Source organism: Hippopotamus amphibius, chromosome 5 (genome assembly GCF_030028045.1).
Source record: "Hippopotamus amphibius kiboko isolate mHipAmp2 chromosome 5, mHipAmp2.hap2, whole genome shotgun sequence".
NCBI lineage: Eukaryota > Metazoa > Chordata > Mammalia > Artiodactyla > Hippopotamidae > Hippopotamus > Hippopotamus amphibius.
Genome location: NC_080190.1, coordinates 114,171,640 through 114,188,441, shown reverse-complemented (window position 1 = coordinate 114,188,441; position 16,802 = coordinate 114,171,640). Strand labels below are relative to the sequence as shown.

The following is a 16,802-nucleotide window of genomic DNA, read 5'->3' as shown; positions in this document are numbered from 1 at the left end:
TCTTAGGAACTTTCTGCCACAAAAGCTTTTGATCTGCGAGGAGAGAGAGACAAAACTAACTCAAATGCAATATTTCTCGAACTCTCTGAGACACAGTACGCTTTTCTTCTCCTAATCCTTCTCAGACTGACAATTTAGCAAAATATAATAGTTATGTACAACTAAAAGAATGAGATGAGAAAAGAAAAGACAGAGTATATGTCTGAGTTCTGAAAATTAGTGTGATTTCACCAACATAAGATGTACTCTGGACGTACCATGAGAGTTTCTAAACCCTTAACTTGCAATTTCTATACTCAGCGCCTTGTGGATGGTAACCAAGGGGCTGCACGTGGTCTCCAGCCCAGGAATCACACATGTAGTTCTCGCTCCTCTTCGGAGGGCACTTCACCTGTTTCATTCTGACCTTTAGGGTCCACTTCTCCTTAAACAGACCTGGATGCCCGGCGTAGAATGGAACCCACCATAGTGCCCGATTTTTCCCCCCTAACTCTCCCAAGACTCCTCAATTGTATACTTTGTCTTTTTGTCTACTGTTTCTTTTCTTGACACAAATGAAAGCTTTACGAGCGAAAAGACTTTGTTTGCCTTATAATCCATTTCACCATTAAAGCCTAGGACTATTCAATTCTTTAATGAAGTCTCTCATCACTTTTTGTTCTTTTTATCCCTCTACTCAACTGATATTCAGCATGTGGAGAGACATAGTTCTTTTCCAAGAGCAGCTTTCAAGTTTTGGAATCAGCACATGAGTAATATCCTTCTAACAATAAACACTATCTGTCATAAGACAGTTTAAACTTTGCAGCCATCAAATATATCAAAACTTTATAATTCATGCCTTTTTATACCAAAAACAAAACCAAGTATGAAAGGATAAATGGGTCTGGTCCCATAAAAGTTTAATTTCCCATGCAGGAAAAAAAGCTCTTAAAAATGATAAACTGGAAATACATCTATAAAGCATTACTAAAGTTTAAGAAATGTAATGTAAGAAATAATAAGAAAGGACAAACACCACCATGGAAGAAAAGAAAAAACTGGTTTATCAGCTCCGTTTTCTAAAAATGCACATGAAAACAACAATAAAATCTCGGACCTTTCAAAATGACAATTTTTTTAAGAAGGAAAATATTTAATGTGTTCACTCTAATTCACAGCCTAGCCTTGTGGAACTATATAACAAATCCTTAAAAGAGTTGAAAACAGTTTACCTCATGATTCCACACTTAAATTTACTCAAAGGAAATAATTAAGGATGCACATAAGATATTCGTGGCATTGCTCTAGATGTCCAATAATAGGGGGGTTAGTTAAATAAGATATATCTATGAAACCTTACAGCCATTACAATGATGCCACAGAATAGATTTTTACTGATGTGAGAAGATGTTTATAATATATGTTGCTTAAAAGAGCAGGTTGCTAAGTCTACCAACAGAAGAATGGATAAAGAAGATGTGGTGTGCACACACACACACAAACACACAGTGGACTACTACTCAAAAAACAGAAAAAAGGAAATTTTGCCATTTGGAGGGTATTACGCTAAGTGAAATAAGTCAGACAGAAGTGGACAAATACTGTATTATATCACTTATAGGTGGAATCCAAAAAATAAAACTAATTTGTGAATATAACAACAACAAAAAAAAAACAGACTCACAGATACAGAGAACAAACTAGTGGTTGCCAGTGGGGAGAGGAAAGGGGAGGGACAACATAGGGGTACAAACTATTATGTATAAAATAAATAAGCTGCAAGTATGTGTTGTACTACACAGGGAATGTAGCCAGCAGTTTGTAGTAACTATACACGAAATACAACCTTTAAAAATTGTGAATCACTGTTGTACTTCTATAACTTATGTAATATTGTACAACTACATTTCAATAAAAAAATAAACAAATTTTTTTAAAATAGCAGGTATGTAATTATACTGTAGCTTGGCACTCTTGAAAGGATGCATATCATTTGTTAAACTGATTCATAGTAAAAACAAAATATTAGGAGAATGTTTAAATTATGTGAGGACAATTTTCAAGTACTTTACAGACACATCTGCATGATACTAATCTGCTAATTACGGTGATGCCTACTCTTGAAACAGCTTTGACAATGTAAACTTTCAGCTGTCATCCACAGGACTTGTTTTGTGTATTGTTTCAAAATCAGAACCCAGGGACGGGCCTTTGGAAGCAATATCTTGAAGATGCAATGAGTGGCTGTCAATGTGACCTCTTGGTCTTTGGCAGATCATTTCGTCAACACCCATCACATGCTCTATTTCCAGAGCTGTGATAATGAAAATAACGAAAATATACCCCTTGGAGACAGGTTGACTGGCCACACCAATTGCCAGAGGTTTTAGCATATATCACAGCACAACCTCTTACATCATTGACTTCTGCTTTTTTTCATTGATAGAAGCAAAGACAGAAGACTTCAACATTACAAAGAATTTTAGAGCTTTTTGAAAAAGAACCTTAGTGATCATTCGGTCGAACCTCTGGATGCTAAAAATATGAAAATTTAGCCTCGGAGAGTAGGGAAGTAAGCCAAAGTAGAACCAGGTGTCTTGCCTCCAATCCCAGTCCACTTCCACCATCATCCACGACTTACACAGAATACCAGGTTCCACTTTAGAAAGTAATTACTGCCCCACGGGGTTAATGTAAGGCGCAATGCCAGTGTGTATACAGACCTTGCATCTGATAGCTGTATGGTGCCTGTCCAGGTTGAGGGGTCCCAAAGCTTGTGCCATAGCTGAGAAATCCTGTCTGTCCAGGTGACTGAGACTGTGACAATCCACCTTCAGTCTTGATGCCTGCCCACAATGCACCTAAATCAGTTAGCGATAGCTTATCTCTCTGTTCATTTTCAAAAGCTGGTCAATAAACAAAAGCACTCCCGCAGCAGCTATTCAGTCACAAAACCTTCCCCATATTATCTCAGTAACCAGGGGCTTCGAGTGAAATGCTTAAAGTATCCTTAACTATAATTTCAATTAAAAAAAAAAAGAACAGGATTATGACAGATTTGAATGCCTATCCCCACTGTTCTTTTCTGTTGTTTTTCTGAATTCCATTTTTTATAAAATTTAACTCCAGGGATATCATTTCTATAATTAATTGTGCTGTTTTACAAGAGTTTAAGTTCATCTTTACAGTCGAGAAATAGCCATAATTAAACCTGAACTAAATTATTCTAAACATTGTTATGTTGATTAACATCAGAATCAAAATATTTTTTCCAAAATGTGATTAGTCTCTAGCCCCACAACATTACAAAACTTTTTTTTTTCTTTACTCTTTCTACCAGAAAGCTGATTTTAGTGCACAACTCATTTTGAGGTCAGAGGTAGCAATACTGGGCATAGAACTAAGCAACACAAGGGGAAAGCTTCTCCCTGATCCTCCCAGGAAGCGAGCCCCAGGGGAGCAGAACAATAAAGAACTCAATCTTAAAGAACAGCATGGTGATTTATAAACAGCACAGACAAGCTGACCAGCAGCTGCCTTTTTGTCCCCGGTAGTTGCAAGTATTTATTCAAATATAATTGTTTTAAGGGTAACCTAAAGTACACTTTCCTTTCATCACATCATAATATAAAAATAATGTATCTGTGGCCCCCAAATACTTCCCAAAGTGCCCAGCTGACATCCTAATTTCAGGCCTTGGGTTTGGCGGTATCGTTGTACAGGGCTCAGCCCTGGATCATAATTAAAGACAGTCATGAACGTTAACAACCGTCCTTAATTCCCACAGAGGGAGGGGAGGAAAATTTCTGCCAAGGGAATTCACATTTTGGAATAATTTTACTTTGCACTTAAGATAAATAATATCTTTGGGATCTAGAATACACAGTAGTCTCACTGTTTATTTCCATTTTAGGGGAATTTCATCAGTAGAATGAAGTTAGGTAACTTTCCTAAGGCAGTGGAAGAATCTGACTCTTGGCTGAGAGAGCGTACTCTAATTCCTGAAGTATCTCTAAGTAACCTCATAATGGCCTTACATTTCAGTCTTAACATAACCTTAGCATTTTAAAAAATGTGACTTTCCCTGTACAGACAGTCCCAAACCAATGAATAACCCACACTTACAAATGGTCCCTGGGAAAACCACCACCCAAGACAGGTGGTTTGATGGCTCTAGAAACTCCTTTCCTTTTCACGGTGTCACAATAGGGATTTTCCCTCCTTCTCTCCCCATTTGACACCATACTGATCTGCTTCCAGTACCTGTGCCACCTCTGTTTTTAGCCTAGAGGCTCAGGATGGGACTTTTTGTGATAAGAACAGGTGAGGAAAAGCAGGAAGAGGTAGAAAACACCCATAGCCACACCTATCTCCACGGCTTCTAACCACAAGCTGGTAAACTCATGTCATTGGTTGACTGCATGCAGATCCAGTGAAGAATGGCCTGACCTCTTCTTCCCCCTTGATCTACTGTTCTCACTATGAAAAATTTACCTATCTTTTCTTACTGGGTGTCAGTAAAGGTCAGGGGACACAAGTCCTTGGAGAAAGTTTCTAGGACCATCAGGACCTTAAGCATCAGCAGTTAAAAACCCTAAACCATGTGCTCTTCCTTCAGGAGTAAACAGTAGGGAGAAGGCTGCCATATTTTTCCATGTAGTGGCCCAAGAGAAATAAAATGCCTGGTCAGAAACATTGGGGCACCTCCCTGTCTTCAAGGCACAAAAAGAGAAGAAAGGAGGTGATTCAGGAAAATGCTAAGGGCTGAGAATTATTCCCAGGAGATTCAGAAGCATGGAAGGCCTGGGATCAAAGCCCTTTACGCTGAACCTTACTCTCACCACCTCCCCGATCCCCACCTACCATGTGAAAATCCTCATCCTCACTTTACCAGTTCTGACTCTAACCTCAGAAGTTCTGCTCCTCTCACCCTACTGGAACAAGTATTTCAGACAACAGGGACATCTGTTGATGGTTTAGAACTAGAGAAGTCCTTACCCCGCAGCCCAGAAATTGGCAAAGGGCCCTACCCTAACTGAATGGGGAGGAGAAAGAAAAACAAGAGAGTTGTATGAGTGGCAGTCAAGGTAGTAACAGGAATGATACCTTCCCCTGGCAGCACTGCTAGGTCTACAGTACTTGAGTACTGTTTGTACTAGGAAACATATTTATGCTTCAAATAATCAGCTTACAAATAAATTCTGAGACTATGAGTTGGGGGACTGCCTTAATTCACATTATAGAATTAAAGTTATACATTTCACGTCATGGAACCCTTTTCCTCTTTCAGCACAAGAATAGTCGAAAAGTAAATTACAGACAAATTTGACCTATATTTAATATTATTTTGAGAAACTTGACTAAAACTCATGGAAATGAAAGATAATTCTAGAACGTCCATTTTATGGCTGTTTTGTTAAAGTCTGGTTGAAAAACACCTCGCTATATCACATTCAGTTGTGATCTTTTTAAAATAAAATTATAAAAGTTGAAGTCATACATAATTTAGATTTTAATTTCTACATATTTTATAAGAAATTTATATATGGCCAATTTATTCTGGGGTAAAGACAGAACAAAAAAGCAAAAGATAATTTACCTTCTAGTGAGTAATGAAATGCCTAAAGAAGAACATTATTTCTTTCAATACTGAGAAAAAAAATTACTGAAACAACAATAGCAGCAAAATAATACTGATCACAAAATACTCCACCAGTCTTTTTTTTTTTAACATCTTAATATTTATTAGCCAGCCTTTCTGATTCCAGCCTATAAATTAAAAGCTACAAAATGAACATTTGGAAAGCACAATTTCAGCATAAATCAAGGTTTCTATGAATTACATCTCCTGATAAATTCTATAAGAAAGTCATATAGCAAGTTGTTTGAGGATAAATACATGTATCTCTAAGAAAACCTCTATCCAGTAGCGAAAAAATGCACATGTATATGCATTTTTTACATAGCATCTTTTTTTTTTTCAGATCTTTATTGGAGTATAATTGCTTTACACTGTTGTGTCAGTTTCTACTGTACAACAAAGTGCACCAGTATTTTCTATCAGTCCTTGCTTCCAAACTTTCATGTATTCTTTTTCTGGATCACTAGGTTTTATTTATTTCTTAACAGAATGCCAATAATTCATATTTTTTCTATTCCAACAAGTTGCAATTTGTTTAAAATTACAACTACCATTTGATGGAAGAGAAGGTACACTGGAATCTTAAGATTTTTGAAAATTAAACTTTGAGGTTTGGCTGGATTTATTTTTAATTTACAGGTATTGACCCTGTAACAATTGAGTTAAATTACACCAAGATAAAGATAATCTCCAGGTGGGAAGGAACAAATAGGGATGTGAGCTTTAAATGTTTCCTGATTGGCCTCTTGAAAGTGCAGCCCGAGCCATGATATAGATCACTTTTCCTAATGGTAGATAATGCTGAAATTTGAGACTACCACCCCCCTCAAGTTTAGAGCCAGGGTTTGTTGAATTCTGCTTGTACCTCTCTAATCATAGTTCGGCATCTGATAAATAGGAAATGAATCTTCACCCCAAAAGACTTCATTCACGGAAGTTTTATCGGAAATATGCACCAAAATACTCTGGATTCCAGAGCCAAGTGCTCAAATAGCAAATTAAGAATTGAGATATAAATGGGGGAAAAAAATGAGAGCAAGAGGGCATATGAACCATGCTATCTGCCACCTCTGACCTCAAGATAAATAACCACCAATTCTAACAATGCTCATTAGAAACGATCACATTAAGAATTTAGACACCAACAGTGATAACCCCTTCTCAAGCGGCCCAAGAAGACCGTCTTTAAGTACCCTTCCTGTGAAACGTTCACATGTACAGGTGTGCCCGCCAGGCAACGTCACTGCTAAAGCCGAGGGATTACTCACCATAGGAGGAAATTCCGTAGGGCTGTCCCGGCTGTGGGTACGTGGCATAGGCTGTAGCTTGTTGCATCCCTGGGGTAAACTGGGTCTGCCCATATGCAGCCATAGTTTGTGAGGAAGGGGTAGGGAGAATATGTGGGTATGGTCTGCTATTTGTCAGAAATGACAGAAAATAGAAAGCCCATGCATTAGATGGAAACATGCAAGGTACCTGATTAACAACCAAATCACAAATTGCAGTTAAAGACTGTTTCTTAATGTATCACTTTCAACTGTATTAAACAAAGTACTGAAATACTTCAGTGTCCCTCCTAGGCGATACTTCAAATAAATTTGCGAAAATACATTGAAGTCTCTCTGAAACATACTTTAGTTTACATTAAGATGTAACATGTGGGCAGCAGACATGGCTTGAAATAAGGTAAAAGACCACTTGGAAAAGTTACTTATTGATTAAGAGAAAATACATCTTACTTGGAAGGATAAATCTGTGGTGGGGAGAATTGGTGAGTTGGTCTTGGGCTGAAGCTACTGCTCCCAATGGCTGGAAAAAGAAAAATAATGCACAATAATCAAAACAAAATACAAAATATGTATAAAGCATTGATATAGTTTCAACTATGGATTGACCACATGAAACTGTAGACCTTTTTGACCTGCAGAAATAACAATTTTGTAAGTCGTAATAGAAAGTTAAACTATATTAAGAAACCTACAGAAACTGATGAAGTGATTCTAATTTTAAATCAACTCTTAGAAAACATAGTCACAATCTTCTTAAACATCTGTCAGTGGTGGCTTTTACAGTGGCAATACTTTATGAGCACAGAGAGTCCTGGCTACTGTTTGGAACGATGCACTGAAAGGGGAGGGATGAACTTGAATTACAGGGCTGGGCAGGACCCGAAGGTCCTCTGGTCTATTGTTTGGGCTCAAGGGGACACACCCTTGAGACTGTGTTACTGAGAAACACAGTCTAATCTCCTCTCAGGGGAGCAGAAATAGGGAAGATCCTCATTTGCCTGCACTGATTCATCAACGTTGTTGAATAAAAATGTATTCTTATAACCATTTGAAATTTCTCAAGCTGCAAACTAAGCCCGTTTTATCTTACATGGAGATGGCCGTTCCTTTCAGTTATAAGTGCCCCGCTTCGGTGTTCAAGTCACAAAGGTATGTGAGAGGTTATTTAAACAGTCTTTTAAATTACATATACTTGATTCAATAAGTCTCAGAAATGCACTAAACTCTCCTATCAAATATTCTTTTACACTCATTCTGAAATAAAGAAGCAAAGAACCATGTTTTTTGCTAACACGAGACCTTAAAATGGTAATTCTCAGCGTCTTTCATTGCTAATATGGGCTATTTATGTACATAAATATCTACACACATTTACCTATATACACACATTTACAGAAATATATACATATATTCATACATATATATGTATTTCCCTTTTCCCCCTCAAACTCTTCCTATGCTTCTCCTGGCTAAGTCACATATGCTTTAGGTACAATTATTATAAGATATACTACGCTTATTTTCTTCTACTAATAATCACTGTCTGCAGAGGCTCTATTATTTATTCATTATACTACATTAAAACCCTTCATAAACTTCCACGCGCTCCAAGTTTTATACATTTTAATGACATCACATCAGTATAGTTATGCTTCTCAAATGTAATTTTCTAGCTTGTGTTTGGGAGCACAGTGGTGGATTTGGGTTAGACTCTCAAAATCTATGACTAATCCTTTCCTGGTAAAGCCAACAGGCCTAACCAGTGACAAGAGAATAGATGGAGATCAATACTACTTTCCACGAGCTGCCAGACTTCAACCCTCTGGCTGTTGGTCTCATATTAACAAGAGAAGGCAGGCCAGCTCGGCTGGTGCCCCCCGTCTCTTGGCACATGTTGAGTCACTACTCTGTTCCAGGCATCACATTCCATGCTGTAAATGCAAACATGCAAAGACAAGTCCTGTCTGTCATATGTCAGGAGGCCAACACACAAATAGCCATGGAGGATTAGTTAAATACTGCGATTTATAGAAGGGAGGATTCAGTGAGAGAAGGCCTGGATCACAAGCGCTGCCACTTGCCCTGGTTACCTGCGCCTACAACCTTTCTACTCCCCTCTTCTAGGCCTGGAAAGAGACCAAGGGCAGAGTAGATTTATCCAGGAGAGTTGCTGGAGGGATAATATCTTTCCTAGATCATCATAGATAGAAGCCTTTAAAAAATGAAACTACAACACAAATATGTACACAACACACAAAAAACCCCCAAAGCCATCTAATGACGGAAGCCACAGAAAACCCTGTTTTTCTTTCCTACATCAATCCCTGTGTTTTTCAAATTGTGGGCCATGACCCATGAAAAGATTGTAAACTCAATAGGTTCTGCTCAGCAATTTTTTATAAACAAATAGAATAGAAGATATCAGGGTTATTGTACAGTATAAGGTAGGTTCCGTGAAGCTTTGACTTAGAGTATATGCACTGTATATGTGTGTACACATGAAGAAAGATTTGGGAGGCTGCAGAGTGTGGTAATACAAGCACAGGTTCTGGAATTAGAATTTAATTTCAGCTCAGATTCAAGATCCAACTCTTCCATGCATTCTTGGTCAAGTTATTTGGTCCCTCTAAGCCTTGACATGTTCTCATGTAAAATGATGGCAATATATTTATTACCTACACCTCATAGGATGGTTGTGAGGACTAAATGAAGTAATGACATAGAGCAAATAATAGAGTGTTTGTGTAAGAAATGTTTATCATCTCAAATTTCTAAATTCCCACTATCTTTGCCCCCATATGTGCTCTTCCTTCTGTATTTTTAATTCTACTCAATGGACAGCATCACCATCTATCCAGCAAAATGTTTAAAAACAGGATTCTTTGTCCCCATTTTATATATGGGGTTAGAAATTAAGTAACACGCCCAAGCAAATAAATAGGAAAGCTGGTATTTGAACCCACATCTGCCCATTCTTTCCACCAAAATGTACTATCCCCTGACTAGAAACCTCAGAATCATCTCATTTTTTTCTCCCTCTATTACATGACTCTCAAGTCACCCATTCCCCAATCCAAAAATGCCCACTGAGCTGTCCTGCATTCTCCATCCCTACCCTCCTGTCCCAAGGCGGGTCCTCATTACGTCTCACCTGGAATAGAGCAACAGCCATCTAGGCACTCGCCCTGCGTTCCACCCACCAACCTTTGGCTCTCACTTCTGCCACCACATTCATTTTCCTTATGTGAAAACTTCTTCACGTCCACTCTCCAGCTTACATTATCTCAACTGTACTCACATCATCCCTAGAAAAATATTCCAGATTCCTTGGCAGATTATATAAAGATATTCAAGTCCACCCTCCTGTGGGTTTAGAGTTACACAGCATCCCTGGACTTGAGGACTGTCTATGCATGTCATGCATTTTCCTGTCTGTCTAGGTTGTTCTTCACGCCAGAGCCTACTGCCATGTTAATGCTCTTCTTTCCTCTATCAAACACCTCTCCATTGGGACTAAAACATCATTTTCTCTTTAGGATAATGTCTTCCTTCTCTGTACTTTTTGGAATGTTGTAAACACTGGCAATGTTGCACTCACATTACACGATGGTTAGTGGATGTAGTGCATAGATCTTAGTTTCCTCTGCTACCCATGAGCTTCCGGGGCCAAGGACCTCCTAGTCTCCTTTGTTCCCCTGGCACCTAATAGGGCCTGGCATGTGGTAGGTAATCAATAAATAACATTCGTTTAATGAGACTGTGAGGTTTAGGTCATAAGCAAAGTAGATATTTGTAAACCATAATGACTTGAAGGACGGTTAAATTATTTTAAGTTATTTACAAGCCTGATCTTTGGCAATATAAATGGGAGTGAATAGCTTTCCTTATTAAATAGAGTGAATAAGAACCCACAACGCTGCCTGAGTATCTTGCTGCTACTTACCTAACTGTGTGCACCTAAAATTACTGACTACGTAATGCCATGTAAACATCCACATCCTTAGGGCTTTCTCTAAATTCAAACCCCTGTGATCTCTCTGCAGCCTAAAGTCAAGAATCTTCCACCTTCTACCTCAAGTACTTTTTTCCCTAATTGATTAAAACACTTTAAACTTTTTAATAATAATCTAATTTTAATTTCATGAGACCAGAATAACCTAAGGCAAAAAGAATGCTCCCAGGCCATTTATCAAGGTAAATAAAATGATTCTCTTACCATTAGTAAACGCCAAAGGCCACATGCCAGGGCCATGGGCCCGTCTCTGTTTTAGCACACTTCTTTCCTATTACTGCATCCTTTCTCCTACCTCTCACATGCAAGTTAAAGAAGCTCCCCAAATCTCACTGCAGGAAGGGAGAGAAGAAGGACCCAAGGTAAATTAATATTCACAAGCTAGAGAACACACCGAGAAGGTCTACAGAAATCTCGAAATTAGCAAGTCCTTAGTTCATGGCTCCCCTGGGCTCCCATCTCATCCATGTCAACATCGTTCAGCTGGACAAAGAGGTCAAAAGCCTGAAAGTTTTGATTCTTCTCTTTTCCTCACACCCTCTTATCCTAAGTCCAGTCAGCCCTCCATTCCAAACATAGGCTAAAAGTGACAACTTATTCTCTCTTGTCTGCCACTCTGTTCCAGTCACCAACATTGGCCATGGCCGTCAGAGCAGGCAGCCAGGACACCGCCCCCAACCTCAACTTCCCTCCCTCTCTCTCCATTCTTCTCCCCAGTAGGATCCCGGCACACTGCATACCACCTCCGTGGCTCCCCTAGGAAGCACATGAGCTAACACAGTGCTCTTCTTCCGAACCAGGAAACGCTGGTCTCCCTCCTTCTCCTTATCTTCTCCCAAAGAGAATTTTTCACGCGACAAACAATGATCTCTTAAAAACATAAATTAGGTCATCATGTCACAACTCTCACCTCTGGCCCTCAACTCCAAGCCCCGTTATCCTCCTAGTTCATTTCAATTAACCCAAACTTATTCCCTACTTCCCTAAGATCTCCACTCAGATGCCCTCTCCTCAGAGAAGCCTCCCTCTAAAAGGAGACCCCCATCCACCCTTCACTATAGTCTTTGATCTGCTTTTGTTTTCTTCAGAGCACTTTTCAGTGCCTATTTACTTACACGACCACTTACCACTTACCTATTTATCATCTCTCTCCCACAAGAATTAAAGGGACCTGTCTACTTTTTCACCTCTATATTCCCACTGCCTAGAATACTGCCTGGCACATAGTAGGTACTCAACACAGAATTGCTGAATGAATGAATCAGATTCCAAAAGGTAGATCTTTTCATGAACAATTACAAAAACTAAGAAATCATATTTGTCAGACGTGATTTTTTTCTCCTCTAGAAATTTCCAATTTTCAAATACCTCTAGACATCAATGTTGTATGATCCGTATCATCAACTGGCATTTTATTTAACAAATGAGTAACAAATTTGGGTTCTGTGGAAGTGGAAGCAGCATCAGGCAGAGACATTTTGCAATCTCTCAAAGCACATTATTTTCAGCCCCAATTGTTCTTAACATTTTAATCATTAAAATATTGCTTTTCATTGGTCAATAATAAATAAGCAGAACATCACTGTATTTTAAAAACACAATAAACAATCTTGCATTTTTCAATTCAGCCACATGCCTTGGAAAAATCAACCTCTCTCCTCCAGTCTCCCCATACCAGGATACCTGACGACTTCCCTGGAGAAGAGGAAGCCTCACTGCCTCCTTAATGCTTTAAGATACTAGGATTCCTTGAAGAACAAAGGTGGAAATAGCTATTACCAATGTCAGGGTGACTTCATTTCTTCTTTATCCTTGCTGTCTATTTCCTTAAGATACGCAGAATACTGGGGATGTGAATTTTTAAGCTATCGTGGAGAAGGAAGAAGGCATAGTGACCACAGAGGTAAAGACCATCTTGGAGTTAATTTTCGGAGATTGCTTTCTCCAGCCTCCTTTTCCTCTTATTAAAGTCTTATTCACAGCCACTGCAGCATGCCATGGTTTTTGCATCTTTTCTCATGAAAGAGATGGAGGGATGGAAGGAGGGAGGCAGGGAAGGGGCGGGGGGGGGAGGTGGGGTAAAGGGAGTGAGAGGGGAGGGGGAAGGAGGAAGAGGAGAAGGAGGAGGAGGAGAAGACAAGGGAAGAGAAAAAGTTAAAAGACAATAGTAAATGAAGGCTCTGTGCCTCCTATGCCTCAACCCAGTTCCCCAGCTCACCTGATCCTTTCCTCTGCATCCAACACAGGCCATCGATCTATGGCAAAGGAGATCCTCTACAACTTCAGTGTCTTCACCAAACTATCCCTCCACCTTCCACTAAGCCCTCCTCCAAGGCCCTCACTTCCCCTACGTATCTTTTCCTAATAGAAGCTGCTCATTCTCTCAGATCCCAGAATCACAAAGACCTAAAAATACATCCCCCTTGCTGTTTCTTCCAAACCATTGTTTTTTTCTGCTCTTCTATGAAACCCTACTTCTCTGAAACTCATGACAACTCTTTTAACACTTCCATGAATCCGCTAAGCACTGCCTTGCGTTTATCAAAAACTTTAGTATCTGACTGTGTTCCCTGACACACTCCAACATCATCTTGGGTCATGCAAGATGACCCATCTCATTCTGTCTCATCCTCAACTATGGCCTTCTACGTCAACCATCAAGCTCAAGCCCACATCCTGGACCTCTTTCTCCATTTCAGTCTTAAATCACAACAGCACCGACTGCTTCATTTGTTTATTTACAAACATGTACTGACCACTGCCCATGGGCTCTGTTCCATGATGGCCACTGGGACAATAAGTGTGAACAAGACAAACAGAATCTCTGTTCTCACAGGGCTACAGTTTAGCAGGAGGAAAGACAATGCAAAATAATTTTTAAAGGAGTGGTGAAGTTTGAGAAAGGGAAGTACAGAGAACCAACTCCAGAAACATGAGGTAGAGGACTAGCTGAGTTTTGAGATTAAGGAAGGAACATCCTCTTTGTCCAGAATTTTTCATTTCTTTATTCCCATCTCATCTGTTCTCTGACCCAAGACAGGCAGGACCCCTGACACCTTATCTTCTCTCAATTTATCATCCCCTTCCTTCACTTTTTTCTACCCACCCTAGACAGGCGAAGAGTTATTTGAAACTAGTCTTTTACTGATACCCTCAGTTCTCTTCTCATACTGAGTTACTTCAGAGAAAAAAGCCACTATTCACTTATGTATTCAGTAATTTATCTAGTAAATATCTGCGTGCCTACCAACTGCCAGGTGCTTTTTCAGTTGTTAGGGATACAAATGAATGAAAGAAGACCAAATCTCTGCCATCTCAAGCTTACATTTTGGTGAGGATGAGACACCAACAACAAACCTAATACGCAAATAAATGATATAGTTTGTAAAAGGTTCTAAGCATTATTGGGTGGGGGGGGATTCAGCATGTTAGAGAGACAGGAAGTCTAGAGTGAGTTTCGTAACACTGAGTAGGGTGGTCAGGGCAGGCCTCACTGAGAAGGTGGGATTTGAAGGTGGTGAAGGAATCAGGCAGATACCCAGGGATGTGTTCCAGGCAGAGGGACTGCCCCTGGAGACACCCTGATTAGAGGAATACCAGGAGGCAAGGAAAGCACGCAATAAGGTCTTGATGGGGTTTGCAGGCTAATTGTAATGCATCAGCTTTTACTCAAGAGATGAATGCGAGCCACTGGAGGGTCTGAACAGAGGAATCAGGCAGGAAGTCCCCAATGTCTTGCCTCCTCCTCCACTTCAAACTCATCTGCATTACTTTCCAACAATCTTCCCTGACATTTCTGTAGAAAAGTTATTCCTTCTCTAGGCTTATCCACTTCTGTTCTGAATTTAAGCCATTGCTTTCCCATCAGACTTGCCTCTACTTTTCACCCCTGCCTCTATAAAGTTGGTACTGGCAGCCCAAACCACCCTGATCTAAATGTCATCCTCAACCCTCCAGCTCTCTGTCTATTAGACTACCTTCTCTTCTTCTCCTTTTACCACTTATGGATGTGAAAGACATTTTTCTCTTTCCTGTCTTCACTCCCTCATCTTATTCATTAAGTCATCCATTCCATAAACTTTATGAGCACAGAATATCTGCTAGGAACTATGCTGGACACACAGAAGTAGGGCACGTGGGCCAGCAGGCCTAAGGGGAAATGAAGGCCGCTCGTCCACTGAAACTGCTGTAGGCTAAATCCATTCATGCTTCTCATTTTTTTATTTTCTTATTTTGAAGTAATTTGACAATTGGAGAAAAGTTGCAAGAATAGTAGAAAAACTCCTCAGATATCTTTCACTCAAATGGTAACATTTTATGAGATTAGCTTTATCCTTTATTCTCTCTCTCTATATACGTGTGTATTATGTACACGTATAAATCACATTTTTTTTGGAGTTGCAAACATGATGTCCCTTTACTCATAAATTTGTAAGTAGATATTTCTTAAAAACAAGCAATTTCTTCCCCACAGTACTTTGGTAAGAATCAGGGAAAACCATGAGGCAATACATTACTATTATTAATAGATACTTTCAAAAAACTTAATTATCTCTTTGCAGTACATGATTTTTAACTTGTACATTAAAATGATTACTTTTTAAAAGTAGGAATTTTATACATATGCTCTGCCAAAAAAATTATGAAAAAGGCAGAAGGAATAAAATTCAAATTATATTCCACCATTCAGAAAGCCAGCCGTTAATTTTTATACACATCTACATACACGTCTTTTTCAACAAAAGTATGATTATGCTGAACATACTACTCCTTTGCAACCTGCTTTACACTTAATATAAGTAAACATTTTCTCATGTCATTGTTTTTTAATAAACTATTTTTAAAAGCTGTGTATGAATCTATGAGGGTGAGTCAAAAATTATCCGCACTCTGGCTGTAGAATTTATAGAAGTTTTAATATAACAGGAGTGCAGGTAATTTTTGACTCACCCTCGTATCATATAGACAGTGCTTCCCTGAAGTTCTTTCCTGCCTTCACTTCCATTTCAATGCTCTTTCTTCTTCCCCAGTCACCTGTGCTTTCATCTTATCCTTTGTCCATCTCTTATGTATTGGTTTTCCCTGGGTTCTGTCTTCAACATTGCTATACCCTGCTAGCGTCAACTCTGTACACTTTCAGAATTTCCATTCCAGATATTTCCTGAGCTCCAGTATCTTCAGGTGGACGCTACCTCACCACCAGCAAGCCCTGAACAGAAGCCACCACCTTCCTTCTTCAATCACGCTCTTCTCAGATTCCCTCACTCTTTGCGTCTCTCTGTCTCACTCATCCCCATGTTCACTGGTCACTATGACCATAAATTCTATTTCATAAATACATCTTAATCCATCACCTTTCCACAGACATTGCCAGCACCCTATCTCAGGTCTTCAGTATTTCTTGCCCAGATGATTGCAAAAACTCCTAACTGTTCACTCGCCTTCAGTTCCCCAGCCTCCCCTCCATCCTGCCCGAATCAGTCCATGAGGGAATGTGATCACACAACTCCCTTCCTCTGATGCCTCCCACGGCACTCAGGATAAAACACATGCCACGTGGAACACATCTGCCTGTTTAGACTCTGGCTCCTTCCTCTCCATGCAGCACGCCTCACCCCTCAGCCCTCCCACTGCTCACAACAGACACACCAAGAATGCTGAACCACCAGTGGTGCCTCCAAGTTCCACGCCTCTGTGCCTTGGTCTCCTCCCATGGAATACTCCATCCATCCAGCTTCCCCATCCTCAATTCTACGTGTGCTTTATTCCTACTCTTTAAGGCTGAGTAAAGGCATCTCCTCCAGGAAATCTTCCCTGACCACCCCACCCCAACTCGGTCTCTGTTGGGTCCTTCCTGGGTCCTTAGGGGTCCCCGGGG

The 16,802-nt window shown here is 39.8% G+C and overlaps 1 protein-coding gene across 1 annotated transcript in view; it reads right to left on the bottom strand.

The window, feature by feature from the left end:
• The window catches only part of EYA1 (EYA transcriptional coactivator and phosphatase 1), a 160,556-nt gene that overhangs the window by 119,769 nt on the left and 23,985 nt on the right, over window positions 1–16,802 (bottom strand). The window contains exons 4-6 of the mRNA XM_057735357.1: window positions 7,363–7,432; window positions 6,892–7,037; window positions 2,706–2,843 (exon numbers count right to left, since the gene is read on the bottom strand). Of these exons, the coding sequence (XP_057591340.1) occupies window positions 2,706–2,843; window positions 6,892–7,037; window positions 7,363–7,432 (354 nt within the window). The remainder of the gene's footprint in view (window positions 1–2,705; window positions 2,844–6,891; window positions 7,038–7,362; window positions 7,433–16,802) is intronic.